We start from the raw sequence: 23,641 nt of genomic DNA, 5'->3' as shown, positions 1-23,641 counted from the left end.
CGCCAACTCAGGACTCATGAGCAGAATTACCCGACCCATGACTTGGAATTAGCGGCCGTAGTACATGCTCTCAAGATTTGGAGGCATTACTTGATTGGGAATAAGTGTGAAATTTACACTGACCATAAGAGTTTGAAATACATCTTCACCCAGCCAGATTTGAACTTAAGACAAAGGAGGTGGTTAGAGTTAGTCAAGGACTATAATTTGGAAATCCATTATCACCCCGGGAAAGCAAATGTGGTAGCCGACGCCTTGAGCCGGAAATCCTATGGACCCAAGGATGACAACCTGCGCGAGGAAATGGCACGATTAAATGTGCACATTGTTCCTCGAGGTTCCAGCCATGTGTTAAGCGTCCAATCAACCCTAGAGGATAGAATTAGAGAGGCTCAAAGCTCGGATCAGGAGTTAGTAAAGATCTGCAAGCAAACTGGAGAAAACAAAGCGCCAGGTTTTAGAGTGGACGATAAGGGGACATTATGGTACGAGGATAGGATGTGTGTGCCCCAGAATGGAGACTTCCGGCAGATGATCATGGACGAAGCCCACAACTCGGCCTACTCCATCCACCCAGGATCCACCAAAATGTATATGGACTTAAGGCAAAAATATTGGTGGAGTGGGATGAAAGCAGACATTGCACGATTTGTGGCACATTGTGATACTTGTCAAAGGATCAAGGCCGAACATCGAAAGCCAGCAGGGTTATTGCAACCCCTACCCATTCCGGTTTGGAAATGGGATGAAATAGGAATGGACTTTGTAGTGGGTCTACCCAGAACACAGAAGGGACACGATTCCATATGGGTAATCGTGGATCGACTCACTAAATCGGCACATTTCATACCCGTAAGAACCACTTATGGTGGAGAAAAGCTGGCAAAACTCTACGTGGAAAATATAGTAAAGTTACATGGAGTGCCTAGCAGAATTGTCTCGGATAGAGGGACCCAATTTACATCTAGGTTTTGGAAAAGCCTGCACAAAGCCATGGGCACAAAGTTAGATTTTAGCTCCGCATACCACCCACAGACGGATGGTCAAACCGAAAGGGTGAATCAGATCATGGAAGATATGCTGAGAGCATGTGTACTAACCTATGGGAATGATTGGGAACAGAGTCTGCCCTATGCGGAATTCTCGTACAATAATGGCTACCAAGCCAGCCTGGGTATGTCGCCATTCGAAGCCCTCTACGGAAGAAAGTGCAAAACTCCCTTAATGTGGTCGGAAGTCGGAGAACGTGCGCTAGTAGGACCCGCGCTCATAAAAGAAGCGGAAGAGAAAGTGGCGGAAATCCACGAGAAATTAAAAGCAGCCCAGTCCCGGCAAAAGAGCTATGCAAACAAGAAGAGGCGGGAGATAAGCTTCAATCCGGGAGATTTTGTCTATCTCAAGGTCTCACCCATTCGAGGGACACGAAGATTTCAGGTACAAGGAAAATTAGCCCCTCGATACATTGGGCCGTATCGGGTTCTAAAGAAGGTAGGAGCAGTGGCATACCGACTGGAGTTACCGGAAGGAATGTCAGATATACATTCAGTGTTTCACGTCTCGCAATTAAGGAGATGTCTGAGAGTACCCGAGGAAGAACACGTGCCGGTGGAAACAATAGACCTGCAACCGGATCTGCGGTACCAGGAAGTGCCGGTCAAAATTCTGGACACTGTCACTAGGAGGACAAGAAACTCTGAGGTGCGGATATGCAGGGTTCAATGGAGCAGACACGGAGTAGAAGAAGCAACCTGGGAGCGCGAGGAGGCCCTAAAGAAAGAATTTCCCCATCTGTTTAGGAGCCAGCCGAATCTCGAGGACGAGATTCATTTAAGTGGGGTAGGTTTGTAACGCCCTGAAAATTCACTTAATAAAATCCTGCGCTAGAGTGATTCGTAAAAACGGTTCGATGTCAAAACCCTAACCCTAACCGGAGCGCTGTTCCGTTCCGCATCGCTCGCCCACGCGCGACCGTCCGCCGTGATTAACGCAGACGCGACTCCCTTCCTTTTCTTTCTCCTCTCGCGCGAATACCGCGCGCGTGCCGACCCGCGCGACCACTCTCCGCAATTAGCGCTGGCGTAAGTCCTTTCTCGCGCGGCGCGCGAATCCTGCGCGCGCGTGGCCGATCGGCCGCGGTCGCCGCCGCGACCGGCGCCGGCACTCCTCCCCCCCTCTTTTTCTTTTCTCTCCTTCTCTCTATTTCTTTTCCTTTCCCCCTTTTCCTTTTTCTTTTCCTCCCTTTTCTTTTTTCCTCCCTTTCCTTTCTCCTTTTCTTCCTGTTCCTCCTCTTCTCCCTATTTCCCCCTTCCCCTGCTCCCGAATGCTGCACGGCTGTGCGCCGGCCCTGGGCGCCGCGCACGCGCTCTGCCCGGCCTTACCGCGCACGCACCCGAGCCCACGCGCGCGCCCGCGCGTGCCCCGCGTGGCCGCACACCCCGCCGCGCCGCCCGTCGCCACGCCATCGCCCTGGCCCGAACCGAGCCGCGCCGCACGCGCACGGACGCCGCGACACGCGCCGCCGCAGCCCTTCCCCGCGCGCGCTCGCTGTGCCCGGCCGCTGACGCCGCACTGTGCCCGCGCGTGCCGAGCCGTCGCGTCGTCCCGGCCTCGCCGCCCGCGCCGCCGCTCCACGACACGGGCACCATTAAGGTGCCCCGCACCGCCCGCCTGCCCCTCCTCACCGGCCACCGCCGCCACCCACCTTGGCCGCCTATAAAAGGGGGTCGGGGAGCACCCCGGCACCCCCACGACCGCCACCGCCCACCCGGCCCCTCGCCCTCCCAGCCCGGCGCCGCCTCCACGAGCCCCTGTGCCCGCCGCCGCACGCCCCCGTGGGCAGCTTCCCTCGCTCCACCTCGGCCCGAGGTAAGGCCGGGGATGGGTTCCCCGCGCCCCCCTCCCGCTTTCCCCCCACTCCCGGGCCGCCGCCGTGCCCCGGCCGGCCGGGTCAGGCCACCGCCGGCGCCCTGCCTTCCCCCCCCTCCTCTGTTTTGCACGGGGGAGAGGAAGGAGAAGGGTGTTCTTACCCAAACCACCTCCCCTTTCTGATTTTTCCCAAAAACCCCCTCCTTCCTATGAGCATGCCCTTATTCACTTCCCTTTTACAAAAGAAACCCCGTGTTGTCCCATTAATTCAAAAAGGACCCTCTAATACTTGAGCCTAGATACACTTGACGCTCTTTAGCATGCCCCGAGAATTTATAAGATTTACAAAAAGGCCCTCGCTCTTTCCGGATACTTACAGATAAACCCCGAGAGCCCTGTTTAACCCCCCGAACCCCTTTAGCTCATCATTTTATGTGCGAAACGACCTCCGATTGACCCGAAACTCTACCACGCCATTTCTAGTATAGTTTTAGCCATGCCATTAGGAAACCACCCAGAGATATTGCCCCGACCTCCGTAACTAAATTATTTCCGATTCAAGCTCGACGATAAAAGCTTTTACTTCTTGTGCTTGATTGTGTGCCTGTTTGATTGCGTCGTAGGACACGGAGTGAACGAGGAAGGACCCGAGCGTGACCAAGCAAACGAGGATCAGTACTGCGACCCCGAACCCGAGGGACAGTGCTTCGACCAGGACTTCTCGCAAAAGTTCGACGATGGCAAGTTCAATTCCGCCCTTTGATGCATGTTTCTGTCCTAGTTTTTTAAACACAACCCAGTGGCCTGTTTTATAAAATTGCATTGTTTTGTGTGTTGAAAACATGGTAGGATAGCCACCCTTGCCGTGATAGCCATACCTTGAATACCTGATTTTATAAAGAAAAATGCGTGGGTGTGGGAAAGGGTAAAGTGTGGATTTGAGAAACGAGTCGGACGGGATGGATGGCATTTCTGTGTGAATTGCCGTTGGTGTGCTCGTACCTATGTGGTTGAGCGAGGAAGGGAGATATCCATCCTGTCACCCCTAAGGACCGAGTTGATGTGACATCTCACCTAGCTTCTTGTCGTGCGAACCACTTGACCGTTGTATGGGCAACGGCTTAGCATAAATCCCACTAGTTGGTCTGATAGCCACCAGGAGAGCTGAGAGCAACGGGTGATCAAGGAGAAGGGATAAGCTCTGTGTGACTTATGCCCCGGTTAAACCTCGGAGATAGGTCGAATGACCCCTTGATGGATCCCGTGGTGGCTAGTCAGGTCTAGCTAAGGTGGGTAATGGCTTTGTTGGGATCTGCACCGGCACTAAGGTGTTCGTGCTGTGGTACCCCACCTGTGGGTAAAGTTGCACACCTCTGCAGAGTTAAAATCTATTCGAATAGCCGTGCCCACGGTATTGGGCAAGTTACGGTGTGGTCACATAACTAGTGATTCTCTCTGGGAATGAATGGGCTGGCGTGAGTTGTTTGGAAAGTGTCCGGCAGTTGTGCCGTGTGCTACGGCGGACGGGGAGTCCGGTAGCAGTTTAAAACTTGGATCCTGTGTGGATCAAAATCGTGTGCTCCTTGGTATTAGAAAACTCATTTTGGAAATCGTTTTTAAACGAACCCTTACATACAGTGAGTTTTTCACAAATGAACCATAACCTATCCTTGGATTGTCCTGTGCATACGATTACTGTTATACCCCCTCCGTGGGTGTGATTGGACTTGCTGAGTACGTTCGTACTCACCCCTCTCTTACTTTTACAGTGGAAGACCCAGACTACATCCCCGAAGACAACGACTAGGGTTTCGTCCTGCACCCAGTCTTGCCTGTGGTTGAGGCCACCGTTGGATTCCGCATGGCGCAAGACTCTGATGACCCTTTGTTCGTAGCTAGTGTAGTTGTGTGGGTTCTGGTTGTAATCCTCGCGATAGTGGCGCTTCACTGCCCATTAACGCGTAGAGTTGTACGGTGATGTACCATCTGATGTAATAAAAGTGTTATCAGCCTCCTGGGACTGATAAATCAATACTTTTAAGTCTTCCCTGATGGGGGGACGCTTCATCGCCACAACAAGTTTATTTTTACACCCAATAAATTTTAGTATCTTCGCATTATGCTACATAATGTATGCATTGTCTTTTTTTCAGACCAACCTTCGACGATGACTCTCCAAGCCACTTGGCGCATCTTCTTTGGCTCCAATAGTTCCCAGGCTCGGGGGCTGGGCACTAACTACTACTCGGTGCATCTCTAATGGCTCCGCTAGTTCCCAAGCTCGGGGGTTGGGTGCCAATAACTACTCGACGTGGCTCATAAGCTCGAGGGCTGGACGCTACAAAAACTACACTGAAGACTTGTAGAAGAACTCGATTTAAGAGGTTTTTGAGGATTTATCTCGGGAAGATCATTGTTTAACCATTATTTTAGGAATTTTATTCCAAAATAAGGGGGTTTTGGATTTTTAACCCGGAGGTCTTATCAAGCTATTAAATCAGGGATATGATTTGTTTTGAGGTGTAATTTAGGATTTCTTTAGGGAAGTTATTTGTTTAACCAATTTTTCAAGGATGTCATCCGAAAAAAGGGGTTTTCGAATTTCTGAGCCAATTTGTCTATTTTAACCATCAATTCAAATTCTTAACTTATTCTACAATGCATGCCACGACCTTTTGGATCATTTTTTTCCAAACATTAGGATTTGGATTCAAGACCTGGAGGCTGCGGGACATGTGCCATCAATGGCTTATTTTTTAAATTTTGGAAGACAGATAAAGAAGATTCAAGACTAATTTGACCCTTAGACTGATTCTTCGATTCAACTTAAGGCTCGAGGGTAACTCCATATGGAGTGCTATTTTCATCGCACCCTATATAAAAGAAGACTATTCGGGGTATAAGCACCTCACAGCCTCGAGGCAGCCAAGGAAGTATTCGGAAGACACCTTCAAAATGGAGTTTCAGAAAAATTTGAATATGCATTCAGAAGTACTCGGAAGCCTGGAGTACTCGGGGGCTTATCAGACCTGGGGTCATGGGACTGCGCATGGCATTAATATTCTACAATAAGGGATGGGCATGTCCCATACCTTATACCTGTTGTAATCTATCGAATACTAGTAGGACTACTCGGAACAGAAGAAAACTAGCCGAGTAGCACTCGGCTAGGACTCCTAAGCTCGTATCTGGCTAGGATATCTGTAACCCTATCCTCCTAGAATATAAAAGGGCGGGTAGGGACCCCCTCCAAAACACAATCATCTAAATCAATACAAACCACCACATAGGACGTAGGGTATTACGCTCCTTGTAGCTCGAACCTGTCTAAATCTTTGTGTTCTTTGCACCTTCGAGTTCCTGATCTCGGCAGCACCTCACCTACAATCTACCACCTCGGGATATCCCTCAGTGGACTTGGCGGTAAAACTCCGACACATCCGAATCCGAGTAAAAATAAATATATGTATTCGTATTTATATATATGCACGATGTAGATCACTCATGGCCTCATGCAGACTTCTTGGATCCCTCGGTCCCGAGCCCTTGTTCATCCTTCACCGCGCAAGGTCCCTTGGCATGGTCACTAGCTTGAGATTCGATGCTCGTTGTCAACCTGTCATGTTGCATGTGTCCCATGCACATTACAAGCCAAGAGACACTACCCCACAAGATATATATGCTTCTAAAAAGAAAATAAAAAGAAACTCATTCTAGTGACTAAAAGCCAAGTAAAAGCTAAACAAAAGGGTCACTTGAAATGAGAAGGAATCATGAAGGCTCCAAATAAAAGCTATCGGTTTCAAAAGAAAGGGTAAAGGCTAAACATAAACGATCAATCAAGTAAGAGACATAAGAACTTCATGCAATCCCAAAGCTTTCAAATTCATTTCATCATTTATCCATTCACTCATCGCAATCAAACCAAGGTTCATATCAACTTGGTTTCTCAAATGTTTTATATATTGAATTTATGCATATTCTTTTCTGATTTGCAAAGTAGCCTACATGGCAAATGATATATTTTTCAAGAAAACACACTAAATTTGCATAAGTTGACAAATATAGTACATGCTTCACCTTGACCAGGGTAGTAGATTGAACATTGAAAACAAACTAACTTTCCATGATCTATTTGTTTAGATCAATTTAATCTAGTGTATGAATTTGATACCTCGTTTCTCATGCCAATTTGATCTACTCAGCCCCATACGTCAGTGACCACGCACTATTGCAGAGGAGTCCCGTCCAGTTATTATTAGATACATACCGACCGTGCAGGGTATTAGGTATGGTCGAAGATCTGCTTGCTTGATGGAGAGTCAGTGTTGATTCGATTGATGACGATGTTGGTGTAGTTGACATCGTTAGAGTAGTTGATGGTGAGAATGACGTCGAGATCGCTGGCATCAAGTTTGTGACTCCTCCGACACGCGTAGTCGACGAAGAGCAGTCGTGCTGATAATGCGTTGCAAAATACGTCGTCAACTGTTGGATCCTCTCCACCTTATGACAAGCACAAGAACAAAGTAGAAGACGTAAATATGGGGACAATTCTATTCTTTGAATATCAATTATTTACATTGAAGTCTTCCCTTGTGTATATACTCTGAACTCAGCCTAAAATTTTTGTAAAACTCCATAAGCAACCGGAATAGAACTAGAACGTCTTGTTCTCCTTTTGGACTTGGGGTCCGATTGTTTTACCATAAGCATTTCCGTTATTTTAAGATCTTAGCTAGCTAAACATCCTCCGTGTCCAGCGTTGCGAAAGACTGCGACATATATGTAGACAGAATGGCAGATTGACGCCATCTGAATTGGCGCCAAATTCAAATCGTCACCGCCGTCGTGCTCAAACCAGTCGCCACGTCAAACGGCTCAAGCGAGCTGTCGACCAAATCTAGTCCCCCAAAACTGCCGTCGTCGCCTTCGTCACAGCCGCGCAGCCACGTCAGGTTCCTGGGGTCCTCACGGAGCAGCATGGCGTCGTACCGCGTGCTCGGGAACGCGTCCGGCCCGGCGACCTTCGCTATGGTCGCTGCTAGAGCTGCATGCTGATGACCACTGGAGATCGAGCCGCTCGTGGAGGTCGCGGCCATGAGGCCGAGACGGCTTCTTGACGTCACCGAGCGCCTTGTCTCCTGGAGAAGCGCCAGTCTCCGGTGGTCTGGAGCATCGGCACCACCGTGCCTGGCGTCCTGCCGTCGGCAGTCTTCGTTCTGATCATTCACCGTGCGTTTGACAGTGGTGGTGTTTGCAGACTTCCTGGAGCCAGTCCTCGTGAGACCGCTGCCCATGGCGGCGGCGGCGGTATGATGTGGCCTTGTCTTCTCGTCATTGATCTTTCCTCCGACGCTGTATATCGGTGAACCATTGTCCAACGAGTTCTCCCTGCCCACGTTCCGAGCGGCAGCGATCGCCGGGGCCAGGGGAGTACCGCCACCTCTGGGTCGTCGTGCTCGCCGCTGCCGCGCCGCCTTGCTTCACAGCCGGCGCCACCTGCCGCGACTTGGTGCCGTTGCTGGACGATGCCACGCCGGATGCGCCTCTGCTGGTTGGATGCACATCACGCGGCTGCGGCCTTGACCCGGTGCCGCTGCTCTGGCTTGCCAGCCTCGAACGTGCCATGGCGACGTCGCCACGTCTGAGCAGCGACGGTTGCCGAGACGTGGAGGCGGTTGACCTTGGGCTCGAGACGCCCGGCGTCGGGTGTGCTCGGGTGCACGTCGGCGCCGGGGCCCCAGGTTTGGACTTGGACGACGCCCCAGATTGGATCACGACATAGCTCGTGGCAACCCGTGCTTTGTCGCGGCGACGAGTCTGAGCGATCGCGGTCGCCGCCGGGCTCCTCGCTGTGCCCGGAGTGCGAGGGCTCGACTCCGCGGACAACAGCGGCGTGGAGCTCACAGACGCAATGCTTGCGGTGTTGATCGACGACGCCGACGCCGTCCGGACGCGCAAAAGGCGACCGGACGGCACGACGTTGTTGACGGAGGTCGCCGAGCTGCAGTTGGACAGCCTTGACCTCGTCGGTCTCTCCTCGAGGCCCGTCGGACCTAGCTGAATCAATGGCAAAACATAGCTACCAAATTCAAAGAGAATGACTTCCGTGCGCACATGGGCTGGTGCCACGTATCTTGCTTGGCGTCCGATGCAAAAGTAACGGTGAAGATTCAACCTAAGAAAATTAACGGTATCTAACGGAGGAAACATCATGCAAGAGCATCTTTCTCACTAGGTCACGGGCAGCTCACCGTCTCGATTGTCCCCCCAACCCATCATCTCACTCTCTCTCACACCTCCTCATGGTCACGGGCAGCTCACCGTCTCGATTCTCCCCTCCCCCCCACCCATCGTCTCGCTCTCTCTCACCTCTCATGATTCTCTCCTCCCTTGCTGCAGCTCCTCATCTTTGTTTTCCTCTCCTCTCATACAGCAGAGCGGGCACAGCGCGAAGGCCGGGTACGCAGTGCGGTGGAGTGGCAGCCGGGATTTGCTGCCGCCTGGGCGCCGGCTTCTAGATAAATGCTAGAAATCAATTTGGACAGCACCTATCTCCTGGACAATTGCTAGAAATAAATTTGGACAGAAACTATTTCACTAATAGAAGCGGAACCACAATAGCTTTATGTAAGAATGAATGAGAGAAACGAAATGAGAAACATGTAAGCGTGGATAGAGAAACTAATGCAACAGGAAAAAGAAGAGAGATTAACCAGGAGAAGAGAGGAACAAAAACAAGACAACGAAACACCATGAGTGCACTAACGCAAACGAAGCTAACGGAGCGTAACGGTGCCGGGTGAGGGCATCTGCCCACGCGGGCACGGAGTATTTTCCGAAATTCAAAACCACGAATACTATCTTTAATGAACTGATCTAGAGAAAATTTAGCTCTATTACAAATTAAAGAATCTCGATTATTGCAGAAGAACAACGCATACCCGTGAAGTACTTTTCCCATGTGACGCCGATCCAGCCTTTGCCAGCCGGCTCCGCACCGCGGCGGAGACCTGACGATGGCCTGAGGAGCTCGCCGGCGGTGACCAGAGAGGCGTCCCCGGAGGAGTCAGGAACCTTTATCTCGATCCAATTGAACATGTAAAAAAATGAAGGCCCAACTTTTCACCTACATTTGTAAGCTTTGGGATGGGGATCATTAACCGTCACAATGTGTCGATCCATCCACAGTTCCATACCAATCATAGTCATGTTTCCCGATCCCCGATGACAGGGACAGCACCTCGTCGGCGCTGCCGCCGCTGCCTCCCCGCCTCGCCTTTCCCTTCCCGTCGGCCGGTTCAGCCGCTCCTCGTGCTGCTACGTATTGCAAGATTTCATTTTGCTTTGAGCACACCAATCAGGAGATCGGAAGATTGTAAGAACAGTATGCAATTGATCTCACCGTTTTGACCGGAGATGTGAGGATCGGGCAGGCACTTGCGCAGGGCGGAGAAGAATTCGATGCTCTCGCCGTTGGCCGCCTCCGTCCGGCTGTGGCGCAGGAGGAGACGAGCCGCGGCCGACGTGAAGCCTGTTGATGGCTTCCTCGTCGTCCTCGGGTGCGGATCCCCGGCGAGCCTGCTCATTCCTTCGTGTTCGGAGTAATTGAAATGGGCAACTCGGCATGCAAGATTGTGCCAACGGTAATGTCAGGAGGGGAAGGATTGGAAATGACAAGGTTGATAAATAAAGGGAGAAAGTTCAATTTACTCCCTTCAAATATAGCCGAAGTCTGAATAACCCCCTAAACCCTAAAGTATAATTTGGTTCAATATATCTCCTAACTATGTCATTTAGTTTATTTTACCCTATAATATTTGTCTTTTTTTCTCCGTACACAAGTTGCATTTTAATTTCAAATTTTGCAGGATAGCAGTGAACATCACAATGCATATTAAAAGTTGTTATAACTTTTCCTCGTTAATTTTCATATAATTTTAAACTCCAATGATTAATTTATTATTAAATATCCTAACCTATCAAAATAATGATAAAAATTATGACTTATTTTTTCTATCATGTGTTATGATGTGTACTGTCATCTTATAAATTTCAAATTAATACTCCACCTATGCATGGAAAAATGAAAAAGATAAATAGTATTTTAGGGGGTTAATTTGAACCAAAAGACATAGCTTGGGGTAAAATGAACCAAACCATAGTTTATGGGGTTATCCGGATTTTGGCTATAGTTGCGAGGAGTAATTTAGACTTTTCCCTAATTAAAAAAGAGAGTTCCAGGAGAATGGAAACGGGATGCAGCCTTTGAAACAGTGATGTTGCAACTTCCGTGAAAAAAACTAAATTTTATATATAAAAATTTTTTTAATATAATTACCATCCAAATTCCATTTTATTTTTTATCGAGACCTTTTGATGTATCTATACACTGAGCTATGCTTACCCCCTCCGTTCAAAAGGGAATGCAACTTTTATTTTCTAAGGAGTCAAACAATTTTAAATTTGACCAAATTTATAAAAAATACTACTCCAATTAGATTTAGTATGAAAATATATTCCATAATTAATCTAATGATACTTATTGTGTACCATAAATATTAGTACTATTATATATAAATTTAGTCAAATTTGAAATTGTTAGACTTCTTAGGAAGCGAGAGTTGCATTCTTTTTTGGGCAGAAAAAGTATATCTTAAACATTGAGCTATGCTTGCGTCCCACTGCATGCTGAAATGGCAGAAACTGAAGTTCTTAATACACTTAATCAAATGGCTCTGATTACAAGCCACGTATGCAACTCTGTACGGAGTATGAATTGTTTGTGTACATGAATGAGGGGGCATTTAATTTTTTGCCACTATTTGAGGGGTGCAATTAACCCCTCTAGCCCTCTCGCATTCATCCTCTAACATAATGGCAAATTCATAGCACTCCCCGACAGCAAATTTCATGAATGAGGATGCCACTCTTACATCCGTCTTGAAAAAATTAAAATGCTACAGAGATTCAACGTTCCAACATAAACGTGCAAGCTTTAAATCAGCTTTCGAGGAATCAGAAATGATAGGGAGTCTCATTGACTTTCTCCATTCATATAAAGAATCCTTTGCGAATCATCGCAGCAGCAGCATTTCCAGCAACCAAGCATGTTTCAACGATATATGCATTTACCAGTTATAAAACAGTGCAACAAACGTATCAACAGCTAATAGCTGGCAAAAAAATCGACCAAGATGACAAGAACTGTACAAACCGTTTCAGAGTAACTGTACAATCATGACCATTTTATTCACTGAACAATCATACAATGATGCTGTACTTGTACATGCCCAGAAATCCAATATACAGAGTCTTAACACGTAGAGATAGCTTCTATGATATAAAACACAACAGTTGGTAATGTTTATTTTAACCCTAGCCTCACAACACCTTTTGTACTGTGATACTGCACACTGAAAGGAGACATCCATTCATACCAGGGAACACAACTATTTCCCAAGCCACTCGAAGCAACAGCAGAGGCCCCAGCAGGACTTGGAAGGATAATCCCTTATAAACACATCCCTACTGTAGCCGACGACATAAAAGCTAAAGGACTGCTTGCGATGGGCCATGGTAACACGGGTTACAGGCACAACTGAAATGATGTGTCGCTCAGAAATGACCCTCGCGGATGGTGGAACTGGCAGCCGGCTGGTGATGACTTCTGAGGAGAATTGGTTAAGTGGGTATGAATCAGCAAAGAAAGCAGGAGTGCACTGATATGCCTGTATGTTGCATAGTTGCACCCCTTTGGCTCTGTGGAATACTTCTTCAGGCACCGAGGCGGCCCCTCTAGTTGCACTAACTTTTCTAGCTGACAGCGTCTTCCTGGAAATAGAACAGCTGCCAGTTAGATCAATATATCAGGTGATTACTATAATAGCTATGGGAAGTAGTTCATTAAAATCATTAAACAACACAAGTATACAAAAGACCGGTCCCAGCTAGGAGGACAGCTGGAGTGACAACTTGTAATCTCTAACTGAACCTCTCTGGTTGTGCACATACATGTTTCTGCAGTTATTATCTGTTGATATTTGATTTTTTTTCCTCAAACAACGCAGAACTGCGAGCCATTTCATTAAGAAGAAAAAATTATACAGAGGAGAGGTCAAGAGACCTCTCTAAAACACACTTCACCGCAAGAGATTTGTATTCGCACCACACCTGACAATCTAAACGACCACGACCAGACCAACCCCCTAACACTAGGAGTCGGGAGCCAAGGACCAAAGGAGGTGCTGATGAAGTGCAGACTGCAGAAGCTCCAGCTATGTGCCCATGCACCACAAGCTGCTCTCATTGGCCATCACATACAAGGCCATTTGAACATTTGGCCTTCCCCCTCAAAAACAGTTGATATTTGATTTGACATGTTATAGAGCATGGGAATAATAGAATACTAACAAATGGTTGCCTCAACATCAATGAATCTCAATCATTTATTTTATGATGTAACACTACACAGCATGGCATGGTATGCTGAATTCACAAAGAAAATGTTGGCTGACAAGATCCGCAACTTCAAGTTTTTTAACTGCTCAGAAGCAGTTTTTGCTAACCCAGATGTTTTCAGGATTATTAAACAAGGGATCAATTTACACTATTCAAGCATTATAGCAACATACTATTGGAACTTACCATACAAGGGATCAATTGCCTAAATTTAGAAACAGAAACCATACTTATGAAAAATGGGTTCAAGATTACCATCGAACATGAGCAATGCTCTGTGCAAGAAGGGAGCCATATCCAGTACATGTGTTGCATGTCACCAACCCACGCGATCCACATGCTATACAGGGCAACATTCCTTTACCATTGCACATTCCGCATCTGTGAACAAATAAAGGATATACAAGCTTAATAAACATCTGTGGCATAAGGTGGTATGAGTTTATGTAATTATGCTGAGGTGAAATAATAGTAATAATAAAATTTAGTTCGCAATAAGAGTCTATTGCAATACCAGGTTGTTTTCTGTATGTCTAATCAATATGAATGACTAAATTAAGATAAATGAGCAAACTTTCATAAGTTACTGAGTCTTGCGGACCAAAATACAAAAGCAAAAATATAGCAATAATAAATTCAATCTTTTATAAGAAAACAAATGGGTTGCATTTATGATACATGTGAACAGTAATGGGTTTCATCAAGGAGTTCTATATTCCAGGACTGAGCTGAACTGCAAACTTCAGATCTGAGGAAAATGAGAAGAACAACTAACACTGAATCAGATCCATCTTGGTGAGCGAGTAAACCTCTGCCATGACATGCACTACAGCGGGTCATCTGATTTGCTTTGTAGAACCCATGCTCCTGGCCAGCATTGCAAGTAGGACATGGTTTTTCTCCACGACCCTCACAATCTGTCACGGTAAAAAGAAAAAATCAATGATACAACAATAAAAGCTTTCCAAAATGGAAAGAACAATATGAAATAATTAGTAATTACAACTGTACCATGTTAAAATTAAAGTAGGTTTAAATACAGAGGAATCAATGTTACGAAAGAAGAACACAAGTAGGGGGGGGGGAGGGGGGTGGTGATGTACCATGCATATAAAAAATCCAAAACCAAACTAAGATGAAATTAACGAACTGCGAAAAAAGACACAAATACAGCACAAACACCTTTTTTCATATTCCAAGATATTGAAAAAATTGCGACTAAGCTTATGCTTAACCATGTAGACAACCACATAAAAAAGAAGTATTCCAATAGTTCTTGTAAAATAAAAGGTACTGCCATCATATGAGCATTCAAAATGCAGTAATTAAGGCGATAAGCCTACGTAGAGCTAATAACTAATAAGCAATTAAGTTAATACATGAATGATATATTAAATCTTTTGGAGTACACACATCAATGTGAACATCTTTAGAAAATCAAATGTCAACGAAAGCAAAATAAGACATTATACCTGAGCACTTTTCAATAACTTCTGAATGAGGAATCTTGACCATTACTTCTTTCTCTGGTAAAAAAAGCTGAGGAAACTCCGACCTCAAATCTAGTTCCCACACCCCAAGCACAGGACCCTTGTCCCTTCCATCTATTTTCCCACTCTCATAGGGTTCTTTCTTTGTTACTATGTCTCTTTCCTCGATGAAGGTTTCAAGAGTCCCAACATAGACATTGCAGTCCTCGATGGAGGTAATGTTCCACATAAGGGCAGGACGACTTCCCCAAAAGCATCGATGCCCAACATGATCAATGAGCAGCTGTCGGATCTCCACCTCATCGAGTACATCCCTATCAGTGCATCCAACCATTCCACTATCAGGACTTAACAAAGAGCAATGCAAACATAAAGACATGGCAAAGGGGAAAATGATAAGCAGCGCAGCAATATTGCACCCTTTTTTTTGGTACTTTGGAAAAAGATAGGTAATTTTTTAATCTATTTAAGCTCATTGCAAAACTAGGAACTCTTGTTCTGGACATCATTTAACTGTTTTAGCCTTTCAGTACTCCATTAACCTGACTGATAGTGCAGAAAACTGACAATGTGAGTTCTTCTGGAGCCATAAGAACCAGCTGGTTCCGGTCACTAGTGTAGCGAGTACTTTAGGCAGGCCCTATGGGCCGTGGGTAGCAGGCTGCGCCAGCCCTTAGGCCGTGCACCTCCCTCCTTCAGGGGCTGTATAGATGGATATTGGATTAGGTAAGGATCTCCTTCGGTTGGTATTGTTTCCTAAACCCTAGGCCATCCTTGCCTATATATGTACAAGAGCTTTGCCTCTCTATAATCAATCTATTATTTCCCGAGCCATATTTGCTTTCAACTAGTTGTGTGTGGTTGCACAAGTCAATTATTATCACTTAATTTAGGGCAATATTTTCAAATTCCTTTCAAATACAAAATTTGACCTTTTGGCTTTTGTCATCTATTTGACTCCTGGTGCAAATTATAGATACATGTTTTAGCTGGTTATTTATGGGATGTCTGATTGTCAAGGGAAGACAATCTGAAATTAGTTGAGTTTCAAATAATTCTGGTTATAGTGGCTTTCGTGTATAGTATCAGGATTTTTAATCATCATGGAAGTTATCTCCAAGTGTACTCAGATGCAACCAGACACCTTTTTCTGGAGCCCTCCAAAAGCAGCAGCGAATGGAAAAGTTGCAATACACACATTTCAGAATATCAAGGAACCTTCCCATCTGAATGACGATTTGTAGCTGTGCATGGATTCTATACTCATGGCCAACCTTAGGATTCAAATATTGTAGATTGCTATTGTTAATAAACCTATTCGAGGGTTCTCCATTGTCTTAGAGATTAATTTACTTTTGAAGTTTTCACCGCAGTGGAAACTAATAGCACATGCAGTCTCTCTTTATCATCGGTACAAAAGACTTTGTTTGCCAGTGAGCCCATGGGAACAAGCACCTATCAACGAACAACGATTCAGAGGATAAAAGGATAACAGCTATATTATATCATTGTATCAGTTATGAAAAAGCGAAATTCAAGGAAAGCATCCTCAATTATGGCATGTCAACTAGTAGCGAGCTATGCCCAGAGTACACCCCAATAAGGCAGCAAGAACATACGGCGAACAGGAATTTTGACTGAAAATGCTCACCTCGCGACGCTCTCCGAAGGCTGGTAACCACCACCACCACCACCACCATACGGGTACAGCCCTTGAGGAACAATCGCCAGCCCCTCTGCGTTTGCAACCCAATACAAACAGTTGAACCGCAACTCCAATTGCCGAAAAATCAGAAGAAACGAAGGACGAGCAAGTGGCGGTGGTCGGTAGGGGAGGAGCAGAGCACCGTCGATGACTCACCATTCGGGTGCGGGGATGAGGGGGCGTGAGACGCGGACGGGGAGAGCACGGCGCTATGGATGGACGGCGGATAGGGGTAGACGCGGTCGCCAAGGGGCGCCGGGGCCTGCGGCGGCGGCGGGCAGAAGCCGGCGGCGGAGGAAAAGGAGGCTGCAGACCTGACCTCGTCTGCGCTGACCTCCGGGCCTCCCCAGCCCAGGCCGCCGCCGCCGCCAACGCCGCGGAGCACCGAGGAGCTGCTGTGTCCCAGGAACTGGTACTGCTGCTCCGCCGCCGCCGATGCTGCTGAATCGAGAGTCAACGAAGAAGACAATGGATGATGTAAGATGCGCCGAGACGCGTCAGTGGCGAATGGGGGCGGAAGAACCCACCTGGCGGGGAGGAGGAGGAGGAGGAGGAGAGGAAGGGGCGGCGCTGCTCCTCGCCGTCGCGCTCCGGCTCCGCGCCCATGGGCGATTGATCGACGGATTGGGGTTGGTTGCCGGAGGGGAGGGCAGGGCACGAGGCAGTTATTGGGTGAATCCTCCGGCTCGGCTGTACAAGTGTACCGCGGGCCCGACGCCGAGTGTGTGTGGAACCAGAGATTATAATATACTAGTAGATGCAGCCATGCAGGCTGCAGCCTTCGTTGCGAAGGAAGCAGCGAGTCTCGGGTACTGTGTCCTGGTCCGCGCGCTGCTTCCTCCCAATCCTCCGCGTTGTCGTCGTTGTCGCCCAGATCAAATTGCTATCTAAGCTGATGGCAATGGCTAACGACGACGCGACGGGCCGACGGCGGAGGAGGTGGTGTTAAAAAATAAAGTCACTGAAACTTAGGATTCTGGTAGTCTAATTACATGAACAGCTAAGATTGCTAATAATCAGAACTTAATCAATCAGCAGATCCTCTTAGGGGTGCAGACAACCAGTGGCTGCTCGATGCATGCGTGATGTAGATGTACACCGGATGAAGAATACCATCGGCGGAGGTCTTCAGTGCTACTCGCGAGCTGACCTGTGATTAGAGGTTTAGACAGAGGCCGTGTTTTCACGCCACTCAGAGAAGGGGTGGCTGCCCTTTCTTACAACTCGTGGTGGTCTAGGACCTGATGGACCCACTGATCATGAGCAAGGTATGGGCCAACGTGACCCTATTCTCATGGGCAGTTAGCCCCTCTAGTCCTGGGCAGTTAGCCCGTTTAGGACAGGTTCTCTAAGTCAAGATCAATTCCATCATTCTCCCCCTATCTTAAGGTTTATCATCATCAGTTCCACTCATATTAGAAAATATATGAGGTAACGCATCACAACAGTTAATAAACACCATTGCAACTTCATTGCCCACGGTACGCCATCCTACTCTAATCATTTATACATTATGGAAGATGGAAGATGACCAACTTACTTATGGTCCTTACATGCAAATTGTTTTCAACTTCATCATGTGCATTTAGTAATAAGAAAATAAAATATATGTTCAGAATCACGGATTTGAGATCTCAAATTGTCCTAAAATTACACGTTATCACAACTCATAAATTTGGCATAAATTGAGACAAGCCTTCAATTAGGAAAAAATAGTCTGAGTGATGTTCAACCCTTAACACTTATATGTTGAGCATCGACTTATATTGTGGCAGAACCGCTTGAATTATTCCGACTCAAGTGCGCAGACCATCACTATATAGGTGATATGACCTCAATGCACTTCAAACGGAACAACCCAATGGTTTGTCGGGTAACGTCCCGATGAAACCACCGGATTCCGGATCGTTCAAGCGTACCTCGCACGAAGGCGAGTCTAGAGATACAATCACCGTCACATTTTTACAACATATGCATAAGTAGTTGTTACAAATCGGGTTCTGGTCGAGTACTGCAAACCTAATTAAAACAAATTTATACAGACCTTGTTTGAAAACTTCAAGTTTTAACGGACATCATTCAGAGATGGCAGCGGAAAAGAAACAACAACACGACTACTCGTCGCAAAGTAGGCACCATACTTAGCCCAAAGCATGGCATCATTCCGAAGGGTCATTGCCGGCCGGGGACGGATCCCATTCCACGGACCAGCCAGGTGGTAAAGTGCACGGCCAAGAAGAACTAGCAACTGAGTCCTCGAATGACATACCTAAAAACCACATTACTAGCAAGGCTGAGTATACTAATACTCAGCAAGGCTTACCCGTCAATTGGGTATACTTAGCCCATAACTAGACCATGAGAAGTTGAAAGGCTCTAGGTTTCTTTTGCTGAAACTGGTGTAAAAACTTTGTTTAAAACTGCTATTTGGTGAAGGTTACAGAGCTGATCTGATTTACTTAACAGCATATTTTTCAGACAGCTTATCTAGCCGATTGGGGTGTGCATCAAAAAAATCCGATCTGTGCATACTGCATCTACTGTGTTTAGTCGATTGATGTGTCCTATATCGGCTGAGCCTTAGCCGATACCTACCTGAGGTGTTAACCTAGGTAACTACTTGTGCACGCATTGGCTTAATTTTTCTTTGGCAAAAGTAGCCGATAGAGGTGTAGCCGATTGATGTGTAGTCAATGAGCATGTGGCCGATGGGTGTGTAGCTGACGGGCGTGTATTTTTCAAACAAGACCCTAGAAAGGAATAGAGACTTGCATCTAGGTCCCAAATCAACTTGAACAGAAGAAGTCGAGCGGCGGCGATTAAAATCCGGTGAGGAGGCTCACCGGCGGCGAGGAAAAGGTGAGGAAAAAGGTTTAGGAGCTTACGGCGGACTTGGGGGTGGTTGGAATTGTAGAAAGGAAGCTCGGAGGCGGCGGTTCGACTAGATACAGAGCTGTCGTGGCGAGGTTCCGAGGGCGGCGACGGTGTTCCAGCGACTGGAGTGCAGGAAGGCGAAGGAAATTGGTTAGGGAGCTTCAGCATGGAGATGTGGTGCTGATGGTGCTCTTGACGAGGAAGGAGAAGGGGTGGAACTTCGGTTCGACTAAAATTAGAACGGCGGTGGAGAGTGAGATTGCCGGCGCGTGTTTTGGGCTGCGCGTGCGCGAGAGGAGGAAGAAGAGTGGATCAGGAAGGGGCAATGAGACACGGCGGTGCTGGTGGAGCATGAAATTGAAGAGGAGAAGTGGCGGAGACGGCTGACGGCGTGTGGACAGAGGAGCTCCGACGAAGTAGTCGAGCGGAGAAGAGAACAGGAATGCGGGTGCGCGCGAGGGGATAGAAGAAAGGAGAAGTTTACTGGGCGTGTTCCCAAGCTAAAAAGAGGTGTGCAGGCGGGCGGCAAGCAGCTGCTGGTGGTCGACGGCATGCGTGGTGGCTCAGGCGGGCAGCGGCGCGATGCGTTTGCGCGAGGAGGAGCCAGCGGGGTCGATTAAGCGGCAGGCGGGCGAGCTGGGGGCTAGGTGGCACAGGAAGAGCGGCGAAGGGGCAGCTAGCGGCCGGGGAAAACACCGGCGATCGGCGATGGGCGGCGCTGCAGAGAACAGAGAGGGGAAGTAGGAGGAAGAAGATGAGGACCTTTTTGTAAATTTTGCAAAAGTTCAAGGAGTTTACTGTAAAGTAAAATTTTCTTCCAAACTATAGCTCTACTGAAAATATGCCCAAAATCAAAAGTGTACAGCTTAAAAAGATCTACCACTTTGCTTTAGGGTCCAACTTCAAAAGAGTTAGGGTTTTGAAATTACTTTTAAAAATCAACAAATCATTCAATTTCAAATAAATCCAAAATAAGTTTTACCCTTTCGATGAAGCTTTGGAGTATTTACAGTTCTTATAGTGGTTAAAGAGTGAATACTCACGTTTGCAAATCAATCCTTCATACATTTTGAAATTACCTCCCATTTATACCCAATTTACAAAAAGAACCCTAATTTTTCCAATATTAGAAAAATACCCTTTAACGTGTATTTAACTTTTTGAAGGCATTCATCAAAACAAACACAAACTTCACACAACTTCATACTAGAAATTAGCGTGCCTAGCTCCTAAGTACCTAAAATGTCACAGCCTCCCTCCCTAAAAAGAATCTCGTCCTGAGATTCTGGATCAGAACGGAATTGGAAGATTAGATACTTGGTTTGGCTCTAAGGAAGTCTAGAAATTTGTGCTGAAGATAAGAATCAATTTCCCAAGTCGCTTCTTCTTTAGTGTGATGGTCCCATTGGATCTTAAACATCCTGACCGTCTCTCTTCTTGTGCTTCTCTCTTTGGTATCCAGTATTCTGATCGGATGTTCGGTATAAGATAGGTCTGGCTCGAATTTTACGGTTTGGAAATTGATGACCTCGGTAGGGATTTTGATGCATTTCTTAAGCTGAGATACATGGAAGATATTATGAATGGCTGCTAGCTGGTAAGGAAGTTGAAGATGATAAGCTACGGGTCCACAAGTTTCAAGAATTCCAAAAGGTCCAACGTATCGAGGAGCGAGTTTTCCTTTCATACCAAACCGTTGAACACCTCGGGTAGGAGATACCCTTAGATATACAAAGTCACCAACTTCAAACTGTAATGGTTTCCTTCATTTGTCCGCATAGCTCTTTTGTTGAGATTGGGCTGTCTTTAGATTACTTTGAATAATCTTTACTTTTTCTTCTACTTTAGTGATAAGATCGAGTCCAAAGATTTTACGTTCGCTGGTTTGAGACCAACTCAAAAGAGTTCGGCATCGGCGACCATATAATGCTTCAAAAGGAGCCATTTTGAGACTCGACTGATAACTATTATTGTAGGAGAATTTTTCTAAAGCTAAGCATTTGTCCCAATTTTTTTCATACTGGATCACACAGGCTCTAAGCATATCCTCTAGGATTTGATTTATCTTTTCTGTTTGTCCATCTGTTTGCGGATGATACATGGAGCTTCGAATTAATTTGGTTCCAAGAGAGTGTTGGAGTTGCTCCCAGAAACGAGCAATAAACTGTGCTCCACGATCAGAGCTGATTGTCTTAGGTATTTCATGGAGACGAATGATTTGGTCTAGATAGATCTCGGCATACTTCTTAGCATTGTAAGTAGTATGCACGGGAAGGAAATGGGCGGTTTTAGTTAATCGATCAACGATTACCTAAATAGAATCATGTCTTTGGGAAGTGTTGGGTAAGCCAACGATGAAATCCATGCTGATATCTTCCCACTTCGAAGAAGGAATGGGTAAAGATTGAAGACTACCAGCAATCTTTAAATGACTGGCTTTAACTCTTTGGCAAATATCACACTCAGAGACATATCTTGCAATTTCTCTTTTCATAAGAGTCCACCAAAAGTTCTGTCTCAGGTCTTGGTACATTTTGGTACTACCAGGGTGCATAGAGAACCTGGACAGATGTGCCTCGTCCAAAATCTGCTTACGAAGCTGATGGTCCTTGGTTACAACAATACGTCCCTTGAACCATAAAATTCCTTTGTGGTCTACTTGAAAACACTTATACTTTTCTTGTCTCTGGGCTAGCTGTTGCTTGATGATTTTGAATCCTTCATCATGTAGTTGTGCCCTAATAATACTATCTTCAAGTGTGGGTTCAACTGCTATATGATTCAAACTACCTTGAGGAATAATCTCAAGAGTTTTATTGATGGCTTCTATTGATAAGCAATGGCAATGCACTTTGCCATATTGATGGCTGAGTGCATCCGCAACCACATTGGCTTTGCCTGGATGATAGTGCACTTCCAGATCATAATCTTTTATAAGCTCTAGCCAACGTCTTTGTCTCATATTTAGATCTGCTTGTGTAAAAATGTACTTGAGACTTATGGTCAGTGTAAATGTTACACTTAGTACCCATAGGATAGTGTCTCCAGATCTTAAGCGCATGGATAACAGCTTTAAGCTCAAGATCATGAGTAGGATAATTCTATTCATGAGTCCTAAGTGCTCGTGAGGCATAAACAATTACTCAATTGTTTTGCATAAGTACACAACCAAGTCCGATGCCCCATGTATCGCAATAGATATCAAAAGGTTTGGAATTATCTGGCTGTGCCAAAATTGGAGCAGTAGTGAGATGTGCTCTTAGAGTGTGGAATGCCTCTTCACATTTCTCATTCCAGAAGAATTTAACTCCTTTCTTCAGCAATTCTATCATTGGCTTGGCTATTTTGGAGAAGTCTGGGATGAAACGACGATAATAGCCAGCAAGACCAAGAAAACTACGGATCTGATGGACTGAAGTAGGGGGCTTCGAATCCATCACTTCCTGGACTTTACTTGGATCAATAGATATGCCATCACTGGAGATGGTGTGACCTAAAAATTTAACTGTATCTAGCCAAAATTCACATTTGGAGAATTTGGCATACAAGTGGTGTTCTCGCAATCTCTGAAGAATATGAAGATGTCTAGCATGATTTTTTAGATTTTTGGAATAGATCAGAATATCGTTGGTGAATACTGCTGTGGCAGAACCGCCTGAATTATTCCGGCTCAAGCGCGCTAGTTATCGTTATACCGCCGATACTAACTCAACGCACTTCAAAAGGAACAACTCATTGGTCTGTCGGGTCTCCGCTCGATGCAACCACGGTTCAACAGGATCGAAGCAGGTTTACCTCGCACGAAGGCGAGTTTACAATCACATAATAGCTCACCAACTTTTAATTTACAGAAACTTAAACATTATTACAAACTGGTTCAAACTTAAGTAATAGACAAATATTGTTTAAAATGTCAAGCTAAACAGCTTGTCCAGGTTCACAGTGGAAGAAAAATAAACATGCGACTACACACGTCGCGAAGGTTGACACCGCGCTCAGCCCAAAGCTTGGTGTCACTCAGGAGGGTCGCTGCCAGCCGGAGACGGATCCCACTCCACGGACCAGCCAAACGGGACAGAAGTTGGCCATGCAGAACCATCCGTGGGGTTCTCGAGAGCTATACCTGAAAAATTTACTAGCAAGACTGAGTATGCTAATACTCAGCAAGACTTAATCGGGTCATGGTATACTTAGCGATGTAGCTAGACTTATGCTGGCTTGTAATGGTTCGAAGTTTAATTTC

At 46.3% G+C, this 23,641-nt stretch overlaps 1 protein-coding gene across 2 annotated transcripts; it reads right to left on the bottom strand.

The window, feature by feature from the left end:
- Nucleotides 1–12,087: 12,087 nt before the first annotated feature.
- Nucleotides 12,088–17,260, bottom strand: LOC112886990 (protein SSUH2 homolog). 2 transcript variants are annotated; one of them, XM_025953052.1, is made up of 7 exons: nucleotides 17,052–17,260; nucleotides 16,681–16,965; nucleotides 16,471–16,555; nucleotides 14,802–15,133; nucleotides 14,105–14,246; nucleotides 13,585–13,710; nucleotides 12,088–12,702 (listed from the first exon to the last, which is right to left on the bottom strand). In XM_025953052.1, exons 1-7 carry the CDS (start codon nucleotides 17,128–17,130, stop codon nucleotides 12,321–12,323), a joined length of 1,431 nt encoding a protein of 476 aa, XP_025808837.1. In that variant the 5' UTR covers nucleotides 17,131–17,260; the 3' UTR covers nucleotides 12,088–12,320. The 2 variants fall into 2 exon arrangements, with proteins under 2 accessions (XP_025808837.1, XP_025808838.1); XM_025953053.1 differs by having other exon boundaries at nucleotides 16,681–16,962.
- Nucleotides 17,261–23,641: the final 6,381 nt, after the last annotated feature.

This window comes from Panicum hallii, chromosome 3, assembly GCF_002211085.1.
Source record: "Panicum hallii strain FIL2 chromosome 3, PHallii_v3.1, whole genome shotgun sequence".
NCBI lineage: Eukaryota > Viridiplantae > Streptophyta > Magnoliopsida > Poales > Poaceae > Panicum > Panicum hallii.
This window is presented reverse-complemented; position numbering and strand designations above follow the sequence as displayed.